The sequence below is a fragment of the Corapipo altera genome, unplaced genomic scaffold (genome assembly GCF_003945725.1).
Source record: "Corapipo altera isolate COAL_440 unplaced genomic scaffold, ASM394572v1 80, whole genome shotgun sequence".
In the NCBI taxonomy this organism is placed as follows: Eukaryota; Metazoa; Chordata; class Aves; order Passeriformes; family Pipridae; genus Corapipo; species Corapipo altera.
In genome coordinates, this window is record NW_020885025.1 from 566,707 (window position 1) to 594,494 (window position 27,788).

General features: G+C 43.1%; 1 protein-coding gene and 1 long non-coding RNA gene across 5 annotated transcripts in view; both read right to left on the reverse strand.

The window, feature by feature from the left end:
- CAPZB (capping actin protein of muscle Z-line subunit beta) overlaps positions 1 to 27,788 on the reverse strand; it is a 66,259-nt gene that overhangs the window by 27,856 nt on the left and 10,615 nt on the right. For all 4 annotated transcript variants that reach the window (XM_027668053.1, XM_027668054.1, XM_027668055.1 and 1 more), the window contains exons 2-3: positions 14,262 to 14,351; positions 2,856 to 2,977 (exon numbers count right to left, since the gene is read on the reverse strand). In XM_027668053.1, the coding sequence (XP_027523854.1) occupies positions 2,856 to 2,977; positions 14,262 to 14,351 (212 nt within the window). The remainder of the gene's footprint in view (positions 1 to 2,855; positions 2,978 to 14,261; positions 14,352 to 27,788) is intronic.
- LOC113959199 lies at positions 24,001 to 25,265 on the reverse strand. Its single transcript, XR_003531732.1, has 2 exons — positions 24,712 to 25,265; positions 24,001 to 24,256 (listed from the first exon to the last, which is right to left on the reverse strand). It is a non-coding gene; the product is annotated as an uncharacterized LOC113959199 (long non-coding RNA).

A 27,788-nucleotide genomic window follows, 5' to 3' on the forward strand; every position in this document is an offset into this window, starting at 1 on the left:
CCCTAGAAGAGAAAGGTTTTTGTTTCAGCTAACAGGTTTCAGTGTTGTTGGCACCAAATTCCCCATAAGGATTCCATTTAACAGAGCGATCAAACACTCTCCGAGTGGATATGTATGGACAAAGTCAGGACCCTGAAGTTTAATATTTAAAAAAATAATTAATAAAAGCTCTGCCTTCACAATGTTGATTCTGTGGTTGTTTGAGATCCTCCACAAACCTGTTATTCCAGTAAGATTCCAGAAGTACCTGTGAAACTTCAAGCACCAAAAGCTGCTCCCGCAGGTAGCAGTTCATAATATGAAGAAAATTAAAATTATGTATTTATAAAGATCCAAGAGAGACTCCAAAAATCCATCTTCTAATCTGATCCATGTTCAATACGGAAAAAATCAAGTCTGCCTAAATATGAGGAAAGACTAAACTGTGATGGGCCAAGCATTAAGATATTCACTTCCCACAGCAGCTTTTTTCCAATCAAATTCCCAGTCAAATTGTAAAGCCACTCAAGAAAAAACACCCTATAAAACTGGAATCCCAGTGAGAAAGTCTGACTACCCAGTCCCACCTTTCCTGCTTAGTTGTCCACAGAATGGTTTGAAATCCTTGGATTAGCATTAAAAGAAATGCAATTAGTAACCTGTCCAATAAGAAGAAAAGGTTTGGTTTAGAGTATGTGGGAATTGGGGATGGAACCCGTTGCAGGCAGGGAATAGGACTCTTTGGGACTTCTAATCGAGCGTGTGGTTCTGAAAAATGTTTGTGGAAATATCAAAAGCTTTTAAAAACACAGAGAATTTTGGGCTAATTGATTAAATTAGGGTAAGAGCCACTTCCCAGTAACAACTGCAGGTTTTATGAGGTACAAAGAAGTGTCTGGACACAGGCATAGAATGGGATTAACATGCACAGGGAAGTGGGGCTGGTTTTCAAAGGCTTCTGCTGTGTGGGGAAGGAAAGAATTTGCTTCATGAAACAGAGCTGGGACCAATCAATTCCAGAAGGAAGAATCACTTCAATCCAGAACGTCTGAATCAAACAGAACAGGAATCTTTAATGCCAGCAATTAACACATGATGCCTGTTCTACAGGAACAAATGAAACAGCTTTTCTGAAACCTCATTACTTAACAAGTCCTGAAAATTTCAAAGTGATTTTAAAAACCAAATTCCTCCTGCTCCCCTGTAACTATTTAAATGCCTTCTCAGAAAGAGATGGAGCAAATTTCAGAGGCAAATATGATACTACCCTTGGAGAAAGGGCTGCCATGTGTCCTAATTAAACATGGAGGGGTTACTAGTGATTGCAGAATGTCACATTCCTGTTTAACCAGTGCCTCTGCCAGTTTCCTGTGACTCTGGTGACGGATGCTCACGACAAAAGCCTGAATAGGATGCAAAGGGACTGCAAGAAACATCACAACTTCAGGGAGAAAGCATCTCTTGAAAGATCCACAAGAAATTCAGGACCTAATCCCTCCTCTGGCATCTTCCAGAGGGTCTGCAGCTGTGTGGGTACATATTGGCTACAGGGCAGACCCTGCACCACCATATTTTATCTACTAATTCAGAACTGATTAAGTGCACGTAGCTGCTAAGGTAGAGCTGACCAACTGAGACACAAAAGCTTAATGCTTTTAGAAGGCACCAGGCTCTTTCATAAAAGGTTCCAATAATTTTAAATGTTAAACAAGTGCCCTAAAGAACGTGACACTTCACCTTCAAGATCTGCTACTTCTTGGCCCTCTGCAATACATTATATTTAAAAGAACTCATCAGGATTTACACTCAGCCACAATCCAAATGCCCTGTCAAACTCTGCATCCATTATCATTCTTCTCCTCCTGTTTCTAGGACAAAATGAATCTCAGCATGTTCTCTGTGTAATCCACATCAGGTGGAACAATCACAATCACCCCCAGAAGCAGCAGTTTGGCTGAGCTGGTGACCCCCATTCATCTTCTGTCCTGAGTTATTACCTCACAGCCCTTTGTTAAGGGAAAGAATAAAAGCGAATATTCACAAAGGTTTCTGGACTATAAGTCTGTGATTCTTAATTAAATATTTGGGACTATGCCACTGTCACTACAGCCACTAAGGAAAGTCAGGCAATGCAAAAAAAGGGGAGGGGATAATTAAAAAATAAATAAAAATCATCATCCCAATGGCAAGGCAGAGGATAAAAACATTCACAGAGAGACTCTGTTCAAAATGCCAGCCAAAACACTGAAACCTCATTGTACCATTCCATGGTACTTACCACCCCTTCTACTTCAAAACTAATTATATTGTAATTACAGACAGCTTATATTGTTCAAACACTTTCATTGGTTTTGTCTACAGTCCTCAGGATAAATCAGCTATTTTGGTAGACAGGAATTCCTTTTCTTTGCTAAAGACTTGGGCCAAGATTTTCAAACAGAACTAGTGACATCGAGTCCAAAGTCAAAGTCAATCCCTTGCAAAACACGAGTGAAAGAGCCTTTCCCAGCTGGCAAATCCACCCTGTTTTGTACAAGCAGAAGATGATTTTGTTTAAACCAACTGCTTGCATCATCTCTTTTCTGTCATTATCCATTCCAAAGATTTTATAACCTTGCAATGTTTTATTTCATATCAAGGCCATCCCAGTCATTTCTGCTGGAGAATCGACTGGTTTTAATTCAGAATACTGAGAGCAAAGAGAAATACGTCAGTCAGCCCTTTAACAAGATAATAACAGCACATTTTAGGCTTTAAATCTTTAGATGACTGATTTTTTTCTGGCTGGAAATAAGAGCAAGAAGGGCCTGCAGTACTTGTACAAAGCTCCCATTTACAAAGCACCAGTCAGTGCCCTGCTTGGGGTACGAGCTCACCTGTACGAGTCCCCATCTCTGTTGTAGTCACACAGTAAATAGTCTTTTCCTACCACCTTGTCTCGTGCAATCTTCAAGGGCTGATCCACAGAGGACAGGAGATCTTCACACAGGCTCGGGACCTGTGGGTTTGGAGAAAAACCACAGGGAGGGAAGAGAGGGAAACACATCGGAGTTAAAAGAGACTGGCACCCCCGAGAACAGATTGTGTTATTAACAGCCTACATCTGCCCCAAAGCCAAAACTCTTTAGGTTAAGCTGCACTTAAGTTATAGCACAATCTTATGCTCCCACCTCCAGTAATTTCAGATTTAATTACCCAACCACTGGTGTGGTCCAGCTCACTTCAATATACACATGTTCCACATTCACCACGTGCCAAAGCAGCCGGGAAAGTGATTGTCCAGGACTGAGGGATAAAGGTAAATATTTAGAGTGGAGTGGAAACGAGGGAGCTGCTAAAGGAACACACCATCCACACGCTGCAGTGTGTTTTTCCCAAGTTCCCACTCTGGGTCGAGTTTACAAGAGTTTCCAGGCAGGTGGCCAAACAGGACCATGCTGGGTAATAAAAATACACGTGTCCATGTGTGTGCACACGTAAAATCCAACACATCTCCTGTAAAGGTAGATTTTAATGGGTCCAGAACCCACTGGTGCTTCCCTGCACTTCATATGGAGAAAGACAAACTCTGCTTTTACCACGGCAGAGAGGCTGGGACATCCTGCAAAGGGATGAGACTCCATCTGCCCTGCACAGACTTCAGGGCAGGGCAGTGACAATCAACAAATCATTCCTGGAGCTGTTATTATTAAACAAATAAGGTATTGTGTATTTCCTGTTGGAAAAACTTTCCAGATTTCACTGCAAGAGAAAGGGATTAAAGCAAAACACCCTATGATCCCACTGAGGTCCTTTCCCAACAGGATCACAGGACAACTGGTAAATTCTTGAATAGATTGGTGACAATGTGCTAATAAAATAATAATAGAAATAACAAGTGTGGAATCTCTTCTACATTTCACTCTAAGTTGTAGAGATGAAAACCTGACTGAGAATATGAGGACAAAAGGCAAGCAAGGGTAAGATTAATCATGAAGTGGTAAATTCACAACTCATAAGAAATGAAAAGGAGAGGGAAGAAGAAATAAAGAAAACATAGGAAAAGCCTAGAGGAGAAAAAAAACCAAATTTGAGATGCAGCAGCCCTGAAACTATTTTAATGCACTAGATGGGACATAAGAGATCAAAATGCCTGAAACAAAAACATTTTTAATCCCAACTACAAAGCAATAACTACAGAGGATGATAATCAAAGGAAGCAGGGACACATAAACCAACGCAATTGTGAAAGACCAAAAAACCCACAAATAGCAAATGACAGAACAGGCCGTGGCTGCCCCATCCCTGGAAGTGTCCAAGGCCAGCTTGGACGGGGCTTGGAGCAACCCGGGCTAGTGGGAGGTGTCCTTGCTCATGGCAGGGGGTAGAACCACATGAGATTTAAGGTTCCTTCCAACCCAAACCATTCCATGATTCTAAGATATGGCCAGCAAGGAATGCAACACCTGACCCACACAATCACTCTGTAAACATATAAAAAATAAGAGGCAAAGCAAGACATGGTTGGTAAAGTTACCAACAGTACTGAAAAAGCTGAAATATTAGTTTGAGCACTGTTACTTTGGTCTCTATACACTGTAACATGGTAAGAGGGGGACCTGGAGAGCCCAGACTAAGAGCAGAGAGATCAGTGTTCAGATACAGCTCAATGCTCTCTGAGAACTTCATCACTTGATACCTGGAGCCCTGGCTGAAGCAGCCTCAAAACACCTTCACTGGTAAATACAAGTGGACAGGAAGCAGCAGCTTTTCATGAAATCCTTCCTTTTCCTGCAAACAGACAACCCTGATGCTCCCCAGAGCTGATCCAGATCAGCAGTGTCGTGGCACAAGTTCAGTGAAACGATGTCTCTGTGAGCCCATCTGGATCCACTTTGTCCCTTCCTTCTCTTCCCCATCAACCATTAATTTGGGGCTGACTCTTCAGACCCACAGGAACACTGCTCCAATTTTGGGTGCAACACAACCAGCCCCACAGCACCTGAGCACTGAGAGCTGTGCTTCCAGCCTGTTCCCAGGCGTGATCAGTGGGATATATCCCTTCCTCCCAGCTGCTCCTTGCCCAGGAGCCCCTTAGCACAGAGAGAAGTGTCCAGAAACACTCTGGCCTGTGTTTAGGATGAGTAATCACGATGAAAACAGAACTGGGGGAAAAGGGGCATTTCCCCCAGGTTCTGTTTCCATTTCATTTCCTTGGGAATCCCTCCATTACATGCGTGGGGAGGGAGCACCAGAGGTCTCACGTGCAATTCCTCAATCCCAAACATACACACAAAGCATTTTCACAAGAAACCCCCAACTCGAGGCAGAGTCAACTCCCCTGCAGAAAAGCTGAAATTACAACCCTTACAAAAACCCCACACAAATAACTTTTAGATTTAATTTTCTTTTAAGAACAGCACATGCCCAGTGTGGAGTTTCCAACACGGCTCAGCAGGAGAGCACAATTCCATATGGACTAGAAGGAATCAAACACATTGTTTTTAAGGTGCAATCTACTGAATTTCCACGCTAAACTTATCTCTGGATGGTTTGGCAACAAATATTCCTAAGTAGGGTCACTTTCCCAATTTCTAAAGGCTGTGGTTATTCTTATAGCCCTAACAGTGAGTGCATTATGTCATACACTTCCTAGAATATAATACTGCAGTGTATTATAATCCTCCATTGTAACAAGCAGCTCTAGATCCACTGTCTCCTTGGTACAGACACTCTACAGGACTCCAGGAAATCTATTATTTTCTCCTTCTTTCACAATAAAACCCACTCATCTACTTTGGAAATATTAGAAAATTTCAACAGTATTTTTTCAAAAAACTAGATATTCCAGCTGATGGAAGGACTTGTGTAATTCTAATTATTGGAAAAGCATCCAAGTCTGGCATGGTTACCCCAAGAACATAATTTTTATATAATTTCTTACATCAACTTTCAACAGCTGCTGTACTTCCTAAGAAGGAATTTACAAGATTTATGCACGCTTTACTCTGGGAAACTGCTTACAAGGCAAAGGCAGGAATTTGAACAAGGTAATTTGCAGCTTTAAACACTTCAGCTCTATGTTCAGGAGGCTGATTCATCTCCATGTCAAGTATTGAATCTTCTTAAAGCATTTAAATGACTGTTGTGCACAGTCAGACCCTTGCAGAATTCAGTTTATCTTCTGATCCCAGCAGAGACAACTGTTTAGAAGGCAACTGATCCTCAGCCTGAAACAGTGGATTTGCATTGTTAACTGTTCTTACCAAGCTGCTTCTGTGTTAACTGAAGAGCCAAAACGCACTTAAGTGCCTGAGTACTTGTCTCCATAAGGGAATTCTGACTCAAATTTAGAAACGTAAGAATTAACCCACTCCTCAGGCCAAGCTGAAATGCCCAAGCAGAGATTTTGTCCAATTCATCACCACACTATAAATAAATGGCACTGCGATGCAAACACTGGAGGGATGAGGGTTGTTTTATAAGCAAAGACTGGGCTCCCATCTTTGTTTTGACACAAGTTTTTCCCATTCTCATCAGTGGAAGATCAAATGCAGAATACAATCTGCAGCTGGTATCTTTAGTTAGAGGCTACATTAATGTAATTTGGTCCTCTGGGCCCCAACACAGCTGTGTTTCCCCAGATCAGCTCTAGACCATCTCCTCTGGTGGCTGTGTGTGTAGTTACAAAGTGAGACCACCCTCAAGGTAAATCAGAAGAGAAAAAAGAAGGGTCTCTGGGGGTCCAGCCTGGAAGGAACAGCAGCATCATTCAGAAGCAACAGGGCACTGTGCTTGTGGAATATTATTTTTCAAGGAGACATACAATGGATGTGTAGTACAGAGGAAAGAAAACCTGAGTAAGAAGTGAGTGCAGCGCACTCTGCTATGTGTTCAACAAGGATTCTCTTGTCCTGGGTAACATTAGTGTCCAGCACAGCTACCCAGGTATGTGGACAGTGTTTTAATTAAGTCAACTGCTCTGCTATCAAGACAAATAATCACTTGTGCCAAAGCGGAAACCCTACACTTTTTGGAGTTGCTGACCTCAGTCATTCCTTCTTAACTCATCTTGTGGTTAAAGGAATTTATTAGCAACTGAACAATTGGTTCTGGATTGTTTTTTAAAATATGATCAAAAAAAAAATCTATAGAGGAAAGAGGAAAACACTTCAGCTCTCCATGTCTTACACACTCCCTGTCCTTGCTTTGCTCAGGTTGAATTACATCAAATTCTGCACCTTACACACTCGGGACAGTTAATGTTCTGGCTTAGTAGCCACTCAACAAATACACTCAGGTTGTTGCTTTCTTCTAGAGCTTTGACTAAAATGAGTCATATCTACCATTGAAACAGCAACATTGCCAGTGTGACAGTCCTTGGAAATAGTCTTTTCCTTTAAGAGCCAGAAGGAACAAGGGAAAACAGCTTCAAACTGAAAGTAGGTTTAGATTGGAAATTAGGAAGAAATTCCTCTCTGTGAGGGGGGTGAGGTCCTGGCACAGGTTGCCCAGAGAAGCTGTGGCTGCCCCTGGATCCCTGGGAGTATCCAAGGCCAGGTTCAGAATGGGGTTTGGAGCAACCTGGGCTACTGGAAGGTGTCCCTGCCCATGGCAGGGGGTGGAATGAGATGGTCTTGAAGGTCCCTTCAATCCAAACAGTTCTATAATTCTGGGAAGATGAAGCAAACTTCAAGAGATAAGCAAGAAATCACTCAGATCCATCTGTGTTTTGAATCTGCATCTGCAACATGCAGGTATTTGATCAAGCATGGGTTGAGAGCAGTTTTTAATTAAAAGCCACATCCCAATAGGAAAGCCAGTATTTCAATTGCATGTGAACTTTCAACATTAAAGAAGGACAGAACCACTGCTCCCAGCACTTGGGGAAACTGCTCCAACACAAGGAAGAGCCCATGGAAGTGCCCTGGTGCTTTTGCAAAATAACCCTTCTAGCACCCAACTCACCTTCAGCTCAGATTCTTCCCCTCTGGGTCAGCATGTAGTAAAATATTACTACAATTTTTCTGAGTCATTCCACACCCTCAGAATTTCCTGTTCCTGCTGAACACAGACCCGGCCTAACGGATGTTGCGGAAACTCAAGAAGGAAGCCTGGCTCCACTCAGCTTGGACCTAAAACCACTAGTAAAGTCACTCCCACAAATCCACACATCACTAAATCTTAATTTGATCCATCATATGTCCAAAGGCCACATGATCATCAAGCTTTGTTTATTAAATGACACTTAAATGCACTTTTGTGTTCGAGACCAGATGCTGGAAACAGCTCAGCTTGATTCTTGGATTCACAGTGAATTCCAGCACTGCAAGAATTAGCAAAACCAAAATTAAATCAATCAGCTTTTCTGGAAAAAGACAAGCGTTAACAAGGTTGCAGACCCAGGTCTGTCTAGTTAGAGATGTCACAGCAGAGATGTCATATTAATTACAGAATGTTTTAATTCAGCTCGAGGAACTAAATTTAAAAAGGTGACAACCGTTCATGAAACAGGATCCTTGGCTTTCTTCCTGTGATTTCCTGGATAAAATAGGCCTTTTGCTGGATTCTCCATTCGGAGAAACAAAAGGCAGCCATCTGGCAGGCCCAGCCACAGTGCCCTGGACGGTGACTGGTGACCCGCAGGTGAAGGCTCCTGTATCTTGTTACCAGGCCCCAGTCCCAGGAGCCATCACAGCGTATCAATACCTTGGGAAGTCCTGACTATTTATGTCAAGAGCCCAGCTGGTGTTGAAGATATCCTTCAATTGTTTCCGGATATGCAGGGCATACTCTCTTCAGCAGTGTTTCTGTATATCAGCTTTCATCCTCCCCTCATTCTCAACTGCAGTTAGGTAGGTTTGTAACTAGGATCCACTCTCACCAAGTGATCCTCACACACATTCCCTTCAAAAGATATTTAAAAATACAGTTTAAGGGTCTCTAATACCAGCAGTGCAGTGGTAGGAGCCAGGAAGACAAAAAGGCTTAAAAATAGAAAGAGTAAGCGATATGAAGCCAGAATTGAAATTGCCTTTTCCAATCTCATGCCAGTAAGTGGGGCTGCTAGCTCTAAGCCAAGCACTACATTAACAATTTACATATATTAATTGCTATCTCAAATTACCATCAAGATATCCAGAGGTAATCTTTGCTAGCTGGAAAAGGTCCTGCTTACAGCCACTCACCAAATGAAAAAACTGGCTCCAAACCACCATAAATTTATTCAGGGAGCCAGAGCCCCTTTCTTTAGCCAGTAATCCTTACGTTAGAAACCCAACTGCTGGTGGCTGGGAGCCCATCCCACAGGTCAGCAAGCCCAGGGAGAACAGCAGCCTCAGCTTTGAGTCCACAGGGCTGTCAATGCACTTCTACCACCTTCTTTTTCAGCTTCCACTGGGTCTGATTTTTTTTTTAAACATCTCCCACCCTCACTAGACATTGAGCCGGGCATCTGCATTCAATTATTTTATCTCTCTCCTCGATGCCACAAACTGCTCAGGCTCTTGGACTCCAAATACAAAAAGCTACAGCCACATTCTCATGTTCTTTATCGTCTGTGCAGCCCAAGTAATGCAGTTTGCTTGGGAATAAATTCTCTAACTTCATATATCTTCACTCACTAAAGGCATACAAGCAGATTTGGAACTTGCCTATGGGCAAGCAAGGTCCTGATTCGTGTTCAAATATTTCAAAATCATAAGTTTATACGTTTTAAGATTCCTCACACTTGGATTTTCTAAAAAGCAACATATTCTCCTAAAAATACTTCAGCATTCTCCTGCGATGAGAAAGCAGAGCTGATCACCTCCCAGATCTTCAATTGCAAACAGAGCCTTGAAAAATAACCAGTAAAGTTACTGATGCTGTGTCTCTGAAGGAGTCTCGCTTTAATTCTTCCATGACTGCATTAATTGGTTGTGTTCTTCAAGAAAGCTTTCGCTTTTGGGAATGAGTGTTATTTCAATACCAGTCTTACTGGGAAAAGAGAGGAACAAAGTTGTGGCTGTGAGCAAATCCCACTCTCCTGGTGTACCTGCTTGTCCTTTTTGGGAGTATGATTCCCTGTCCCCACTCCAAGCCAGCCATCTGATTGTCCCAAGTCAGTTAGATATTCCATCTAATTTATATTATACACACCCAGGCAAACGTCCAAATTAAACAGTCAGCAGGAATTTGTAGTTGCAAAAGGAGCCTGCTTAACTTTTACCAAGATTGAGAGCACATAAACTTCCACATTCAAGTCAAAGCCATCCAGGCAATACTGTCACAGATCCATTATTTGCTGCACATGGCTCATGAGCACAATAAATCCACTTTGCACCTTTTCCAAGATGCAGCCCTCTGTGACACCTCAGGGAAGGTGCTTGCAGAACATACCCCAAAAGGATTCTGGAAGTTGCAACCCTGCCTATCACTCACCCACCCACTATGTGCTCCCAAGGTGTCCTAGGAAGGGATCCTCCACAGCAGCACTGTCCAAAAGCTGATCCCTTCTTTGGGGTTTCTTTTGGAGAGAACACAGCTGAAAGTACTGGTGGCTGAGTTACTGTACAACTGATCTAAAGAGAAAGGAACCAGGAGGACGATTCCCTTGGACTGTTCTGATCTTCCAGGATAAACTGTTGGGCCACTCAGAAGTGAACTCTACCAGACTCCTTCCTTCAGCTTCACGTCACTGCAGTGTGACCTCCACGAGCCAAACAAAACCTCACTCTTACTGACATCAAGAAACACTTCCATCCAGAGAACATCCTCACATTCTCCTTTCAGCAAGGGATGAGAACAGATGTGATTCCCAGCTGACTTCCATGAGAATCACAGTGTAATGACAGCAGCAACTCCTGGGCAATGCAAGGCAATAAGGAGGTGACACAGAATTTACACAACACAATTAAGATCGATGTTCCAAGTTCCATCCTTTAGGCTGGAAAAGACCTCCAGGATCATCAAGATCAACTTTTGATCTGAAGCATCCTCACAAACCCATTTAAGAGCAGTGTGATCACCTTCCTCTCTCCTATGGGAACTGCCTTACAGCTCGGACCTGGCCAAGAGGTAGATGCTCCAAGGCTCCCAGTTTGCAGAGGAGCTCCATGAAAAATTATTCTAATTTAAATTAGTTGTCCTTAAAAGGATACATGCCTACACCAAACTTTTTCTGTAGAGATTTTGAACTCCTTTGAAGTTGTGCATCCTGACAGCCTCAGAGCAGTGTATTTACAAATAATGACTAATTGAATACCAAGCAGAGCATTCCATGCCAAGGCCCATTTCCAGCACAGTTTCTTTCAGGCAGGACTTCAGGAGGGCTGTGACTGACAAGGTCTCTAATGAACTCTAATTGAAGACCCGACAGCCTGAAAAACGCAACAACAGATGTGGTGAAAGGGCAAACCACAAACTGTTCTGCTAATGAATGAAAAGTGTCTGGGCTGATGAGGGCCAGTGATCCAAAAATTCTCTTTTTCCACCCACCATTTTCCTTCATGTTCAAGTTTGGACCGTTTCCCTTCTCAGCACAACACTTGGGGGCAGTCCTGGACAGTCCTGCACACACTCCATGTATTCAGATGGACGCCAAGATGCTCTTTTATGAAAAAATAGCAGCAGAACATGGCTTTGATGGAGTAAGAGGGACTTCAGGGAGAGAACTCAGTGTGGTTATCCCTCCCAGCAGAAATACCAGCCTAGGAGTGGTTTTAAACTGCCAGAGTGGTTTTAAACTGTTAAATGGGATATTGGGAAGAAACCCTTGCCTGAGAGGGTGGGGAGGCCCTGTCACAGGTTGCCCAGAGAACTTGTGGCTGCCCCAGCCCTGGAAGTGTTCAAGGCCAGGTTGGACGGGGCTTGGAGCAACCTGGGCTGGTGGAAGGTGTCCCTGCCCATGGCAGGGGGTGGGATGAGATGGGCTTCAAGAACCCTCCCAACCAAAGTCATTCTGGGATTCTATGGAGATTCTCACTGTATAAGTTTCGGAAAATCTTCTACATACAAAGACATTTCTAAGTCATCTTCTCTCCTTTCAATGGATCTTAAGCAAGTGGCAAATCCTCAGTCTGGAGATCAAGTCCTATAAAAAGACTATGGCAAACTGAGCTGCAAGCAGACTTCAAGTGATAACCTAAACTTCCCACCAAAAAATTGACACAAGCCTCTGTTTCACATCTACTGCAGCAAGGCAGTGTAATGAAGCAAGGAAACCCAGCACAAGAAAACCCAGAAGTCAGGGTTTATCTTTTGTAGTTCTATCCCAAGTTTAATAAACCCGCTCATGCTTGTCGTGCATTCGGAGTCTGACCTTTTCCTTCAAGGAGGTTATTGTCTGGTAATGGCACAGAAAACAGAATTAAAACATCAGCTGTAATGGTTTGGATGAAATTTGCCAAAAAAGGTCAAAAAACTATTTGCTTGAGTCTGGCTTATGATGTTTTTGGAACTATTACAGGTGGCAGAGCATACACTGCTCTTGCCTAAGCAGTGTAGACTTCAGGAGGTCAGGCTGAGAGTGGCTGCAGAACAGGTCTACATATGTCTCAACAATAAAGAAATCGGACTGGATTTAACAAAATTATTTCATCTCTACCCCAGAGAAGGGACTGCAATGACTGGGAATCACACAGACCTTCTAACAAGCATCAAACCGGTCTGGTTCATGTTACACTTGCAATATGAAAAGAAGCCCAGCAAGCGTGTTGCTGATGGAAAGCATGTAGAGCACTAATGAGCACCATCCAAAAGTAATTCCAACATTTAAAGGAACCCAGCAATTTTCTGAGTCATTAAAAACCCTCATAGCAATTACACAGTCAAGCTTCCCATGGCTCCCCAAACAACTCCTTCTTTTGAATGGTCCTGGGGAGCTGCTCAAACCCTGATATCATCCAGTCCTCCCAGTTTCATCAGAAAACCAACCATGTCCCACCAGATCATACCTGTGATTTAGTTACTTGTGTCCTACCTCCAGCAACAGCCACAAAAGTGATGCTTTAGGTTGCCAAGAGTTTTCAGAGCACAGATGTAGCCAATTACTGAATGGTTTCAAGAAAGAGGAATAATCCCTTTCTGCAGGGAATAATATCTTTCCTGACCCCCAGAGCTTTCTTACCCGTACCTTGGCTTATGTAAGTAAAAGAAGTACTTAGACTTTGATAAATTTAAGTCAGTCACAACTTTTGACCATAGTTTACCAACACCAGCTTCAAAACCATTTAGGAACAGACCTCTCCAACCAAACTTTTACCTGGGGAGCAGCTGCTCTTCTGCACACAGAGTTGACAAATAGCTCAGACACAATTTAAACTATTTAATTAAGAGGCACTAATTCAAATAGCTGCTATGTGCAGCACCATCAGATTTTGAGTCTTTCAGGCAAGGTTTGTCACCACAAAATTCTGACCTGCAACAGAAAAGGGATGTAGTTCTCACTGGAGATAAGCTTTTAGCTTAATTCAAAGGTCTAACAGTCCTGTTCCAGCCTCAATGTTCTGTCTGCACAAATTTAGAAGCTTAGGTCAGAAATAAGCCATGTATTTAGACTGGACAATAGAAACAAGTTTTCCCAATTGTAGGTTCCGTACAGATTTAATCCATATTTCAGTAATACCTTCCGTTACTCCAGAGGCAACTGTGCCACACACAGTTTTAAGGGACAGTTGGCAATAACTCAGCAATTACAGCCCAAATGTACATCACAGAATGTGCAACTAAATCCTGTGCAACTTGTAATGAGCCTAGAAATCCTTTTTGTTTTCTTCACTAGCATTTTATAGGGGAACAAAAGTTCCAGGACAAGCAGTAAAACAGGTCTCGGGCATAAGATGGTTGGGTTTTTTTGACACCGGACTGAAGAATACTTGATAGAGCATAAATTATAACTAGATTTGGGTGTTCTCCAGATCCCTAGTGTTCTGACACATTCTCAGAAGTGTCTTTGAAGGACATGGGGTGGCACGGCCACTGCTCCTCCTACAGCTCCACACAGGCAGGCTGTTTATCAGGAGATAATACCCAGGTACCAGTGCCTGCATCAACCCTGTTCCAAGTTTAAACAGCAGCCTCCAACCTGGTCATAAGTTCATCAAGAGAGCTGCTAATGACCCTTCATCCCAAAGTGTCCCTGCACACACAACCTGTTGGCTTGCCCCGAATAAACATGTAGATTCCTGACATTGCTCAGACAATTGTTTGTTCAACCTTGGCAAAAGACAAGGGGACAAACCAACAACACCACACCTCCGAGATGTTCTTGCATACCAGACCTTTTTCACAGCCACTTCTTGGGCACAGCATCCAATACTCACCAAGTCAATGAGGTCACTGAGATTCTTCTCTATCTGCTGTGGAGGCAGACGCCTCATCAAATCCAAGGCACAATCCAGCTGCTGGTCACTCTGCAGGGACAAGAACATACATCCCTGTCACCACGTGTACAGGTAACATATCAAATCCCACACACACAAGAACTTGCTGACTCCTCTGATACAGGATACAGTTCCTAGTTCTAAGCAGCAGCATGGTTTGCATTAATACAAATAAAATTCAGTACATTTGATGGTGGATTATTGACTTGTGATTTAACACCATGCAGCTGATGGAAAGGAGTCTGGTCCTTACCAAAAACTGCTTCCAATATTTGTGTGTTTAATGTGCTGTTTTTACACACTATCCCAACAATAACCTGGGCAGGGAACTGAAAGTTCCTTCTCCCAAAGCACGTTTAACATTTCCTCATTTGCACTGATCAACTTGAGATAACCAGCATCCAAGACAAACTCTATTCCAATACAGAGCTCTATCTCTCTCTCCCTCCTTCAGCTTTATCAGGAAACCAGAATGAAACACACACAAAGCATGATCTACTATTTCTTTCTTTCTACAAAACACACACCAAAAGTTCCCTGTATCTGAGACCAGGGACTTCAGTTATTTAGAGAAATCACAGCAACGTTCTCCTCAGAGGGCTCATTGCAGCAGGTCTCACACCAATTCTGATACACAAAAATCACCCTTAAACTTCACTTCGGAGTCAAAAAATGTGCCCCAGACATTACCACAGACACTTGATGAGTTGAGCCATGATCCTGGCATAACCTTTAGCTTCCTTTTCACCAAGACATACAAACAGACACTTTCCTGTTGGCCTAACAGCACCCAAAATCTGCACAAGTTCCTTTGATCACAGGTCAGGTGAAGCACAGCCAGTTTGTTTTCACTGCTCCTCCCCTCCCTTTTCTCTTTGCCATTTCTGGCCACCCATACACAACAAACTCAGCTTTCATTTCACCTCCTGTGCTCTGCCAAGCCCCAAAAGATTTATTTAAAAACAGCTTCAGTACCAAAACAGTTCCATTATAACATTATTCAAAGTAGCAGCCCCCAGGATAGGGAGAAACAGGAAGCAAAGCTTCTTGCAATTAAGCTATGCCTTAGGAATGAGGAAAGGAGGGAGTGCTCAGTTTAGTGGACACCCATAATAAAACTGTTCTTAAAGGTACTGCCCATTCACCAGCAAAAGATAAATATTTACAGCCTGGGTTGGGGAGACCATATATTTGTTTCTCATCTAGCTCACGTTATAGGGCATCAGCTTTGCAAAATATTCCAGCTCTGCAGTTAGGCATCAACTTCCATATATCTGCCCAGCTCCTGCAGCCAAGCCCAGGCAGGGGATTTCTCCCCAAGTATTGTCTTTATCTCCTGTTATCTCTTATGTCCAGGAAGGAAAGCTGGCACATGGTCACAAGGTCACACTCCTCACTTGTGGATCGTGGGAACACTTATGGAAGTGCTCCATTCTCCTTTGCCAGCTGGAATTGCTTAATAGACCAAAAAGCCTAGGGAAGGATGTTAAAAACCACCAGTAAAGCTGCAACCCCAGTAGTTTACAGTGAGGCAAATTTGAAATAAATACACTGAATGAAGGAGAATCTGTATTTGTAGTGTTTATGGACTAACCAAGAGAACTTGGCCTGACCATTTTTATACCAATATATTCAATAACAGCAGTAAAATGACATAAGCAAGACTGTTTAAGGCAGAGATTCTCAAAGGGGGTCAGACTCAGCTGGCAATGGAAAAACAAAAATATCCAAGCAAATACTAACAGTGTATTTTCCTGGTATCAAGAAGGTAAAACCACGGCTGAGCAGCAGCCCTCTCCAGTTTCTTGCAGAGCATTTAGGTAATTGAACAGCTTGCCAGCGGATCTCCTAAAGCACCAAAATAAAGGCAGAGTCTGCTGTAGTTCTGTCCCTAAATCCATGGGTACACGGTCACTTTAATCCAGCATAAATCTGGCTGAATGGTCAAAAAGACAGCACAAAGACAGATTAGAGAGCAAAGTGGTACTTAAGGGTATTGGATACATCTGGTACATCCAATTTCAGAATTGAAATGGTAATTCTACCAGGATCTTTTGCTTCTGGTTCTTTCACTGCAGGGTAAATGAAGGTTTAAAAACCAGGTGTGTGTCAAACACATCCTTTGGTTCCACACCTGTGCCCAGATGAAGGACATGGAATAGATGGAGGCACTTAACACACAGAGGGACAGGAACCACATCCAAGATGCCAGAACCAGCAGCACACAGTTCCCTGATTTTAGGGAAGGTGAACGCTCCCAGGGATGGGCTGCCATTGCAGTTTTGAGAGTTGCACGTTATTAGTGGCACTTAAGCCCCACCACAACCTGTGTGAGAAGAAGGTGCTCTTTGGGAACTCAGGACATACGTCACCCACCTCACCAGAGCTGACCTCACTTACTTAACTTCACCTGTTCCGGACTTCCACTTGCTTAATTCTCTTGTAAAATCACATAGTGAAGACCAGGTTTATAACAGACCTCCAGACAAAACACTTTCACGGAATTTTTGCCTTTGGATATGGAGAGGCTTATAAACCCCTGCTCACTGAGCAGGTGATCAGACAGGCTGTCTCCAGGCTGGGCTGCTCTCAAAGCCAAGCTCTTTGAGGTTACTGGACTTAATGAGTTTCGTGTTTACTTGATATGAGGTCGTTTTCCACCATTCCTGTTTCATCCAGCCCAGAACTCCTGTGGAGGAGCAGGGAGTTCAGACAGAAAGTTTAAATGAAGTTTTATTACAGCTGAAGTCACTGAAGGATTTAGAGATCACAGGAGTCTCAAAGACTGAAAACATTAGCTTAGCTGAAACCTCTTTAATAAGCTTCCTCTAAAGATGTTTGACTATCTAGAATCTCCACTTAAGCACCTGCTATAGCATTCCCATGGTACTACCACAGGGAAAAAGGTTATGTCTATAGTTATGTTTCCTTTGCCTGCATTTCCTCTTCAGTTTCTTTGCTGTGTTTAGCTTATTTCCAAAAAAGAAACCCTCTGACAGCAGCCACAGGTCCCTGGTCATTTAGGCACACTGTGCTAAAGCTCAAATCAGAAAAAATAGTGCTTAAAGGTAAAAAATTACCTTTATAAATGTGCATTTGCACAGGGGCATAGCTGTATACTTTAATTTAAAGGCTGAGTACGGGCAGATGTCATTCAGCGCAGAAAACACAAATTAAAAAAAAATAAACCAGGAAGTCACTATAGGTACAGAAATCACAAAAAATGAAACAGGCAAAAAGCTGAACTTCCTTTTAAAAATTCAAACAGGCAAAAAGCTGAACTTCCTTTTGACTCACATTCATGAAGTGTCCTAAACCACAGAGCTCCTTGGGCTGAGGGGGACAGGGCACAGGAATATCCCTGGCACGAATGGATTGTGCTGATCTCAGGAAACAGGAGCTGACCCAACACTGCACAAACCTGTGAGCAAACAGCTTCATCTGCAGCTGCCATAGCCCATGGCACCAAACCCACCCTGCAGACCAGGCACTAAGCCACCCCATGCCTGCAGAGCCTTGTGCACAGAACTGACACCTGATAAAGTTCTCACACCCCAAGATACACATCTAGAGCCTTTCTGGCACCAGCATCGCTGGCAGAACCAGTAACACCTCACACAAGTGACACTTGTTTACTCTTTTCAACAGACACCAGCACTCTGATGAATTACTACAAGTATTTTGCACTTTTAAATATCTTTACAGAGGCATTTCACTGTATACACATGGAGAAATTCACAGGCTTTACTCCCAGCTTTTGACAGCTCTTTGTTGCCAGTTCCCTGACTTAACTTATATTCCATGTTTTCAGAGGGTTTACACAAACCTGCAACTCTCCCGATCTGAAGCCTTTCCAATTCAAGGCACGTTAAAGACTTCAGTTAAAGCTCCCAGCCTTCCAGTCAGCAGGAATTTGCTCCCATTTATCACAAAGCCCTGTGGATTTAATTCCCTGGCCTTCACACCTTTGTTGGGATGGATCCTGCTCATCTGACTGTTATTGCTGAGCATAAACAGAGTTGGGCAGTGTCTTCAAAATGAAACCCAGGCTAGTTTCACTTCTGTGTTGTGTTTCTGTATTAATTCTACTCAGAGGTAACTCCTGAGCTGAGGTAGCTCAGTGCTACAGCAGTGGCAGCTTCTCCAAATTTAGCCCTTTCTGGGAAATAAGCCATTTGGGCCACCAAATCTTTCCCACCAGCAAACCCAATACAACACTTCTACTCCAGGCATGAATGTGCTACCGACCCCCTTTTCCATCAATGATGCCAGCTGAGAACAAGTGGGTGACCTAAAAATTACTGCAGTAATTAAGATTAAGGTGAAAAGGCCACACAGCTGATGTAACAGATAAAACAAAGTTTTTTGAGATGCTTCACACACAAGTTTTGCTCAAGGCTGGCATCTGAAGGGTTATTTATCCAAGTTTAAAGTACAAGGTGGCATCTCAATGTTCAGAGAACAGACATAAAATAACAACCTGAAGAGACACCACAATTAGAACATGTGCTCAATTTGATGCAATTTGGAGCAATCACACATCAGATCACTTTGAACAATGGTCAGTTTACAGGCAAAGTATCTTCCTTCATTAACTCTGGGCCAGAAGTACACAACCAGCAAATGACTGTCTTTCCTTCCTTTCATGCTCTAGACATACCCCAGATTGTAAATCATATTATTTCCTGTCAGTTCTCCCAACAGGAACGTCTGACTAATGTTTCGGTTTTGTGGTACTACAACACTAAGTTTTTTTTAATTGAAACACATACCCAGCTTCCCCTCCTGCTTGTCATTTTAATCCCTGCCAACTTCCAGAGCTCCAAAGGCAGAAGACTCCCTTTTCCAATTACACAATAGGATAATATTACTGCTTAAAGCTGTAGCAAAGGGTTGAATTATTGTAACCCTTGGGTAATAAAAAGTACAGTAGTATGTTAAGCTGAGTTAAGAAGAGTTCCCTTCTCAGCTGTCAGCATTCACTTTTTAGGATGTGAGATGGGAAGGGGAATAACTGTCTGACCTAGGAAACCCCAGAGAAGTTCTGCACTCATGACATTTCCATCAGCTGCACGTTTTCCTCGCAATCTGTTTTTCTACATTTGTTTTCCCTTGACTATTAACCCTCCTCTGGCAGATCCTATCTAAACCCATTTGTAATGAACTCATAAATCAGGGCTCCGTGACACCAAGGTGTGCTGGGGGGAGAAAAAGCAATTGCACACTTAAGAACCAATCAAAGGCAATAAAACCTGAAGACAGTCATAAAAGGTCAAAGATTATTAAAAGAACAAGACATTGATGCAGACTTCATCCTCCTTCTGTTGAGCTACATCTACCTTTGTCTTTTTTGGTTGGGGTGGGATCCAGTGGCTTTTATTATCTCAGACACTTCTGACCACGTTGTGTGTTCAGTAACACGTCCAGCCCAATTTGCTGCGGTCAAGACCAAACAGCCCACTTGGTGACACTCCTCGTTCCACGAATACCAAGTGAGAAGGATTAAAGATTAAAATAAAAGCAAGAAGTGATGGAGCGGAAGGCTTTAGCAGAAGCTGCTGTACTGTCTCCCCCAGCTCCCCCGTAATCTGTATTTATTTACAGAGCAATTGTACAAGTCACGTCACAGCTTTTGAGTCAGCGAATCCTCCTCAGAGACGTTCTCCTGCACAACATTATTTGTTTCATTCTGCTCTGAAATAACTTTTAAATACAATTGAGCACACAGCAACACCAGCCCCAGTTACTGACTGAAAACACTTTTACAGCTTGTTTTCTAAATTCAAGCCAGTTGTACACACTGCAAGTGCACCAGCACGCTTGCCAAAAAATGAGGGGTCTACTCTAAACAGCTTTTGTTCCACATTGCTCCAGAAAGCAACACACAAACTTCAGACAGACAAGAGCTCATGAGGGATCTCTTCTTTAAAGAGGTTCTCTGGGAATGAGGAACTCCCAAGCCTCACGCAGGGGAACTAAAAAAATCTATGGGAAGGAGAGCAAGTGAGGCAGCTTAACCTTCCTTGGCACCAGCTGCTGACACCGGATACTTCTCACCATTTTGAGTTGATAGCACAACTATGGCAAGGCCTGGACAGATTAAAGGAGTAGCAATGAGCTTCTAGGAGCAGCTACCAAAGAGATCTCCTCCAGACAAGCTCAATGATCAGTGTTTGCCAGATCCTTGTTTGTGCTTTACCTTGAGGGAGTTCTTCCAAGCACCCTTTCAATAAGATGTTGGATCTGACTTCCCTCCCTCATTCCCACCTCCAAACCACGCCCAGCATTGTTCTCTGTCCACAGCACATTACCCGATATCCCAACCCAGCTCTAAAACAATTATCAAGTGAGTTATAACACACGGAAGGCATTTCCATCCATGAGCTTCTAAATAACCCAGAGCTGCCTGCAGCTTAATCTCATGGAACAGCTTGTCAAAACATTTTACATCTATGGAGAAGAAACTACAACCTCTGATAGTATGGAGCAGGGCACTTGCCTGCAATTCCCTAATTGCTTGAGAAGTGAGAATCCAGCAGCTCCAGAAGTACATTCTGCAGGTAGTTTACACTCCTTGTAGCTGCTTTTTACCTCAATGAAGTTCCTGTTAGGACATCTACAAAGGTGCACAGCAAATAGCAAAAAGATTAACATTTCCTTGGCACCTCCTTCCTAGCAAGGATGCATTTCCAGATGGCACCTATTTGCATATTTGATACTTTCAAAACTAATTTACCGTTTATCGCCTTAATTTATATAAATCCAATGCAAGTCTCCATCACCTCTTCAAGGAAAAGAGCCACCACTCACAAACAGAAGAGCAGGATGGACCAGCACCAAGGATTTCTGGGAATAGCTTTCATCTGGGAATAGAATTCATCTGACCTTTTGCCAGGATCACTAATGATTTCTGCACCAGCATTTGTCTTCTGGGTAACAGAAACAATGCGTTATTTATTAAACTTGTCATTGAACGTGACAATGCAATTTACTGGCTTTTATCTGGTGCCAAGCATAAAGTTTGCAAAAAGTCACTTCCCAATAAATTGTGGCAGGGAGTGACTATGCAATGTTAGCTCCATATGAAAGAGGAAAGTGGGGGCTGCAGAGGGAAGTTGCACAGATTGCAAAAAGCATCTCTAACTTTTGATAAATGGGATTGAAACACTCAAGTTGACTGTAGAACTGACCAACTTTGCTAATAAGATTTAATTAGATGTTACTGCACAACAGGATTTCTTTCCTCATTTTAAGTCTGGTTTTAACCCAAAATAACATATTGTTAGACCTAACTACAGATAAAAAAATCTTAGCTAAACAAAATGGAAATAACCTGTTAGAGCACAGCACTGAGACAAGACCTTGTCCTAGTTTTGCAAACACTTCATGAGGAAACTGCAACATCTGCAAAGGGTTTCACTACCAGGAGAGATGTTGAGTGTGTACATACCCCAAAAGACAGACACCCACAGGAGCTTTACTGGCAGTAAAACCACTCAGTAATACCTAATGCATCAGGTAGCTTCAGATGCCTCTCAATATTTCCTTGTGACTGAGTTCAACGCTGTACTTCAACCATTTTCTGCAGCTTCACAAACCCTTTGGCACATCTGAAGGGGTTGTGCAGTCAAGCCTTGCTTTCTAAGAACTGCACCCTCACCTCCCGCCCACGTCCTTCCCCCCTGCCTGCTCACCCCGACTCACAGGATGCAGCAGATCTGTGCCCATGCACAGGAAATCCTCACAGGATTCTTCTCCTCACCCTGGAAGAGCTCTAATGCAACCTACCCCTGCAGGATCCCTCTGCCCAGCTCTGAGCTTCAACCCTGCAGGTGGATCCCAAATTACTGATTAATGATTTCTCATCCTCATCCTCCCACTCCATTACTTCGTTCTTCCTCTGTAAACGTACAAACTGGGTTAGTTCAGGCTCTGAAATCAGCCCATGCAGCATGGTTGTGTTGGTTCACAAGTCTGATGACCTGGTTTTCACACTATCTTCCTGCTTTCCATTCAAATATTCCTGAGGAGCCACCCAAATCCGTCCCTAAGGAAGGTCTGCTTAATTTTTATGGAGGGCGATTATTGTATTTTTGAAACCACAATTACTACAAATACAGCAGCTCTTGAGATTCAGCGTTGTGACTTGCCACCCTGGCCATCTGCAAATGTGTCATTTGTGATGCTTTCTTTTAATCCTGTTAATGCTCAATGACCTTTTCAAAATGCTCTTTTATTCTTGGTTCATGTTCCAATCAGCCCGGTTACAAAAGTTTTGGAATTGCTCAATTGAAATGGAAAGGTTTTTTCTTGCAGAAACAGCCAAGTTCAGCAAGTTGGTCCCAGCCTGACTGATCCAGGTTCTCCTTTCAGTCTATGTTGTCTATGTTGTTCTATGAGGAATTACATCAAAAAAAATGAGAAAAGGCACATAGTTAGGGCAGAAGGGGGCACCTGATGTATTACCAAGGTGACAGTAACCATCACATGCTCATGACAGCACAACTAATGCACACTGAACAGCCCAAACGCAGGATGGTGCTGTGTCCCAGCCTCTCAGAGCTGCAGCTGCCCGGCTCTACGTGCAAACTCAGCATTTTGCTGTCCTGGAGGCTGGTAGCCAGGGTTGTAAATTCATGAGATTACCCTGGCAAGTAGCCGGATGCCTGGCAAGGCAGGGAGGACACACAGGGGATCTCTCATCAGCCTCATCCTGAGCATTCTCCCATTACCTAAAAGGTCAAAAAAGTAGGTTAATATGCCTTTTGCCTGGGTCTTGCACCAAGTACTTTGCTGACTGTCCTGCAAAGCTCCCAACAGCCCAGTTTTGCCCCAGGAATCCAAGTTTTAAACTAGGAAGCTCATAGTTTTACATACACACAAGCCATAGGAATACCATACCTCCAGTTAACAACATATTCATGCTTCCCAGAATTCCTTCCCTTGACATAATTCCCAGATTTGCCTATTCTTGAAGTTTTTCCATGCTTTCCTTGCCACTGCTGACCTCAATTGCACCTGCAGACAGGCAGTGTGAGATCCAACACCACAGATAATTCTGCAAAACTTTTAATAATAAATTCAAGCAGTAGAGAGACACTTTCTGCATGAGCAGAGCTCCACCTGGTATGTGCCACCTTCAACTCATGTCAGATTTCTCCTTCACTCTAATATGAAGTTAATAGTTATTCCATTTGGCCAGTTCTTCACCTCACCAAGCTCTGGAATAGCCCTGCCCGGACTCATGGCTGCTGAAGCGGTGTTTGACCACCCAGTGGAGCACTGTCAATGCTAAGCCAAGATTACAGCCAAACCTCTCTGTGAAGACCGCTAAAAGTGCAGGGTGACAGCACTCAGGAGATAAATACAGCTTTAACTGCTGTGGTCAGCACAATGCAGCTGATATTTTACCTCATTCTTCCATTTCATGGTTCTCTCCTCCTTTGAATTAACTCACCAAAAGCCCCATCTCTTGTTTCTGGAGCCGGTCTCAGGTTGCAGCCCAGGCTCACAGCCAGACTCCCCCCATCTGGGCAGGCAGAAGCTTTTTAAATCCTGATCTTTACCAAAGCAAAAATGACCAGGGAAGGCAGGTAACAGGACATCACTTTCAAACTCAGCAGTTTGTCTAATCAAAAAGACAGAAAGTATCACCTGAAGAAATGCAAACAAAATTCCCTGAAAGAATAAGGAGTATTTTATTTATGGTGGCTTTAGGTAACCACTAAGCTTCTGCCTTCAGTGCAGTCGCAACCCTTTTTCCTTCCACACAAAATCCTCTTAAGTGCTGTTTTCAGTCTTGTTTCAGCTGATGCTGCTAAAATTGTGAGATCCTGAGTTCTGCTTTCGCCCAGGCTGGTAACCCTCCCACTTTGCAACAAGGACGTGATTGAAATTTCAAGTCAATGCACCAGGAAAGAACTCAGCTCCACTTTCTGTAACAAAAAGTCATGGAGGACATTCTCCTTAGACTCAGGGACACGGCCCTGGCAAGTACAAGCTCTGCAGCACGGCTGGTAACACCTGGAGTCCTGTCCCAAGAGCTTAAATCCAGAGTCAGGACTCCTAAACCAACCCTGCAATGAAAATACTACAGGTACACTGATGAAATATACGGTTTAATTTGCATAGAGCAAGAACAAAGTAGGTAATTTATCAGCAGAGCAGCCAGATAAGTCAAAGGCCTGCAAATCCATTCCCAGTTCTTCAACCCAACTTGAAAGGTGCAGCACAAAGAGTACGAGCTCAAAGCAAGTTGAGTATTTCCTTCCAAACCCTTGAAAAGGGAGGGAGGGCAAAACATCAGCACCAGATAACACAAGGAAATTAATCTCTTGGTTGATGCCAAGTCTCAGGCCATCACTCCAGGAAACACAGCACGAGATATTACCCAATGCAACTAAAGTCATTCTAAATAGAAGTCTATTTGGGGCACAAATATGGAATAGATCCTGTTTTCAATTCCTCACTCAAAGCTGGGTTGTACCTAAAAATTCAGGAGACGGAGAGGATTCCACTGCATCTGGCATTATTCAGACAGCACCTGTTCTGGGAAATTATATTTTAATTAGAGAACAAGCAAAGCCCCTTCCTCAAGTACACCGTGTTTTCTCTCCATGATAAATTCCCTCAGCTCAACTAACAGGGAAACATCTTTAAAACTTACTCAACCCACATTCCCCCTTGTGCCCCACAAAGGAAGTCTCAAAAGGTCATCTGTGTCTCATCTACTACTTCCCAAGACAACCTGTTTGGAGGCAATCAGGATTAATAAGCGATTTCTGGCCACTGGACAAGGTCCAGGTGACAGGAACCCTGAATTATTGAAACTCAAGTAAGTCACAACAGCTCAACACTCTCCAGTGGTTCAGTTACAGCTCTCAGCCAGGTACCTACACAGAATATTTGGTCAATTCTCACATTAAAGTCAACATGAACCCCTCAGTCAAGGACTATTAAATAATTAAGAAGGCATCACACAAAAGATGAAGAAAAAAATCAGTTTATAGTCTGGTTTAAAGTGGCCACACCTCCACTGCACTGCCCAGAGTTCTTAATTTTTATGTTCTAATTAACACAACCATTCAGAAAACAAAATGTGGGGTAAAGCCCAGCTAGAGAGAGCAGGAAGCTTGGGAAAAGCTATTAATTGCTCCTTCAAGGATGAAACCTCAGTGGTTAAAGAAATTCAAATTGGAAATCCCATGTTTTTAAGAGAGATTTTTTTTCACCCTTATTCCAGGAAGTGGCAAAGGATTAGGAAAAACTGAAGGGTAAACATGCTTTAGACTTTGTGCATTAAGGAGAGAGACAAAGATTTATTTGGTTGAGGGTTTTTTAAACTCTTCAGGACTCCTTGCATGACTCAGTGGGAAAGCAGGAAATTTCATGCCCTTTGTAAATCACTCTATAAAGTGATTGAATAAAAAATTATCGATAAAAACAGAAGATCAACATCATTTTGAGTATCTCCTTTGCCTGGAAAAAAAAAAAAAATCCTTAAACCACATTGAATTAAAGCGGGGTAGAAAAACAGGACTTAGCATGGATGGAGCTCTGAGCAGCCTGGTCTACTGGAAGCTGTCCCTGCCCATGGAAGGGGTTGGACTATAGGGCCTTTTAAGGTCCTTCCAACCCAAACTACCCTGTGATTCTATAGCCCTAAACTCCAGCTTACGCTGCCTGCACAGGCACCTTTCACTTCTCCAGCAAAATTGCCCTCTTCAGCAGGCACTAAAATACTGTTGTATTTCACTTTGAGGAAGCTCTACCACCATCTGCACCAGCTCAAGGGGGAAAATCCCAACAAAACGCTTCTCTACAAGTTTACTTAGCAGGGTAAGGAGCTATTTGGACTTGACCAAATATCCCCCCAAAGGGCAGACAGGAGAATTAACACAAGCACTGGTACTGCCCAGCAAGTTTTTATTTATTTAGATATTTATTATCTAAATTATTATAGACCATCTGGGTATAAATTGGAGTTTTAAGGCTTTGGGGTGACCTAATTGTGAACTTTCAGTACCTGAAGGAGCTGACAGGAAAGACGGAGAGAGACTGTTTACAAGGGCTTGGAGAGACAGAACAAGGGGGAATGGTTTCCCACTGACAGAGAGTAGAGTTAGATGGGATATTGGGAAGAAATTCTTCCCTGGGAGGGGCTGAGGCCCTGGCACAGGGTGCCCAGAGAACCTGTGGCTGCCCCAGCCCTGGAATTGTCCAAGGCTGGACAGAGCTTGGAGCAGCCTGGGCTAGAGGAAGGTGTCCCTGCCCAAGGCAGGGGGTGGCACTGGATGGGCTTTAAGGTCCCTTCCAACCCAAACTATTCTGGGATTCAATGATCCATCAAAGCCAAACTGGCCCAGTACAGAGCACTGGGGAGCACTGCATGATGATGTGTAACTCTGAGTTCCCCACACATCCTTCACACAGGGAAGTCAAGGGAAGGAAGGAAAGCAAAACTGACAGCTGTGGAAGCAGAAACTGAATAGGGCAGCAATGTCTCCTTCCCAAAGAAAGTCATTTCTCAACTCAACTACAGTAATAAAGACTAAAAATAGGCATTCAAAAGAGCTGAGCTGCACTTTCATTTTGTTTCACTCCCAGATGTCAACTAGTCCCATATCAGAACATATATTTACCATATGAGGAAATCCTGTTTGAACAACTTCAACTTGTGAATGCTTTTCCTTCCCTACTAAACCACAAGATTAAGCATCAGTGCAATGGCAGTATTCCCTATCCCACTGATATCCTCTGACTTGATTATTTTGGGAATTTGCTGTTTAGGATAACATTTAGCTAAGGTCACACTCTTGGCTTTGCTAATAAAACAGACTCCACAAAACAGCTGAAGCTGGTGTTTCTTAGAAGGCACAAGGTGCAAAGGACTTGCTGTGGAGACTGAAAACATCTCCTGAGCTCTCACACATGGGGGGTGTCAAAACAGACACAGCCAGGTTAGAGATGGGCTGATTCCAGACAAACAACCCCTTCCCTGAAAAACAGTGTAACTCTGAGCAGCTCCTGAGGTTTGTGTGCTGCGTGTCACTGTCACACCACACACTCTGGGGTGTGTCTCTGCACTTCTCAGCTGCCTCAGAAATCCTACAAGGATAATGCCAGCCAGCACTACACAAGACAGACTGACTTTATGGTTGATTGAATCATATATTTTCCTAAAATTGTCCTCCTGCTAACATGATCACACCAGTTTATGTAACCCTGGAAAAAGGGTTTTATTTTTTACAAAGAGTAACTGGATTCCATCCATTCATAGCCCACAATTCCAGAAATCTCAGTAGATCCACTCTCCCAAGTCCTGCTTTCCCTGAACAGTGCATTTTGTTTATTTTTAGCTCAGGAGACACATCCATCCAGGCAGTTTTCAAGCTTCATATGCTGCCCTGCCCTGTTTCACTGAGCACCTGACTGAAATGTGGACACAGTTCCAAGTTCTCCCTTCAG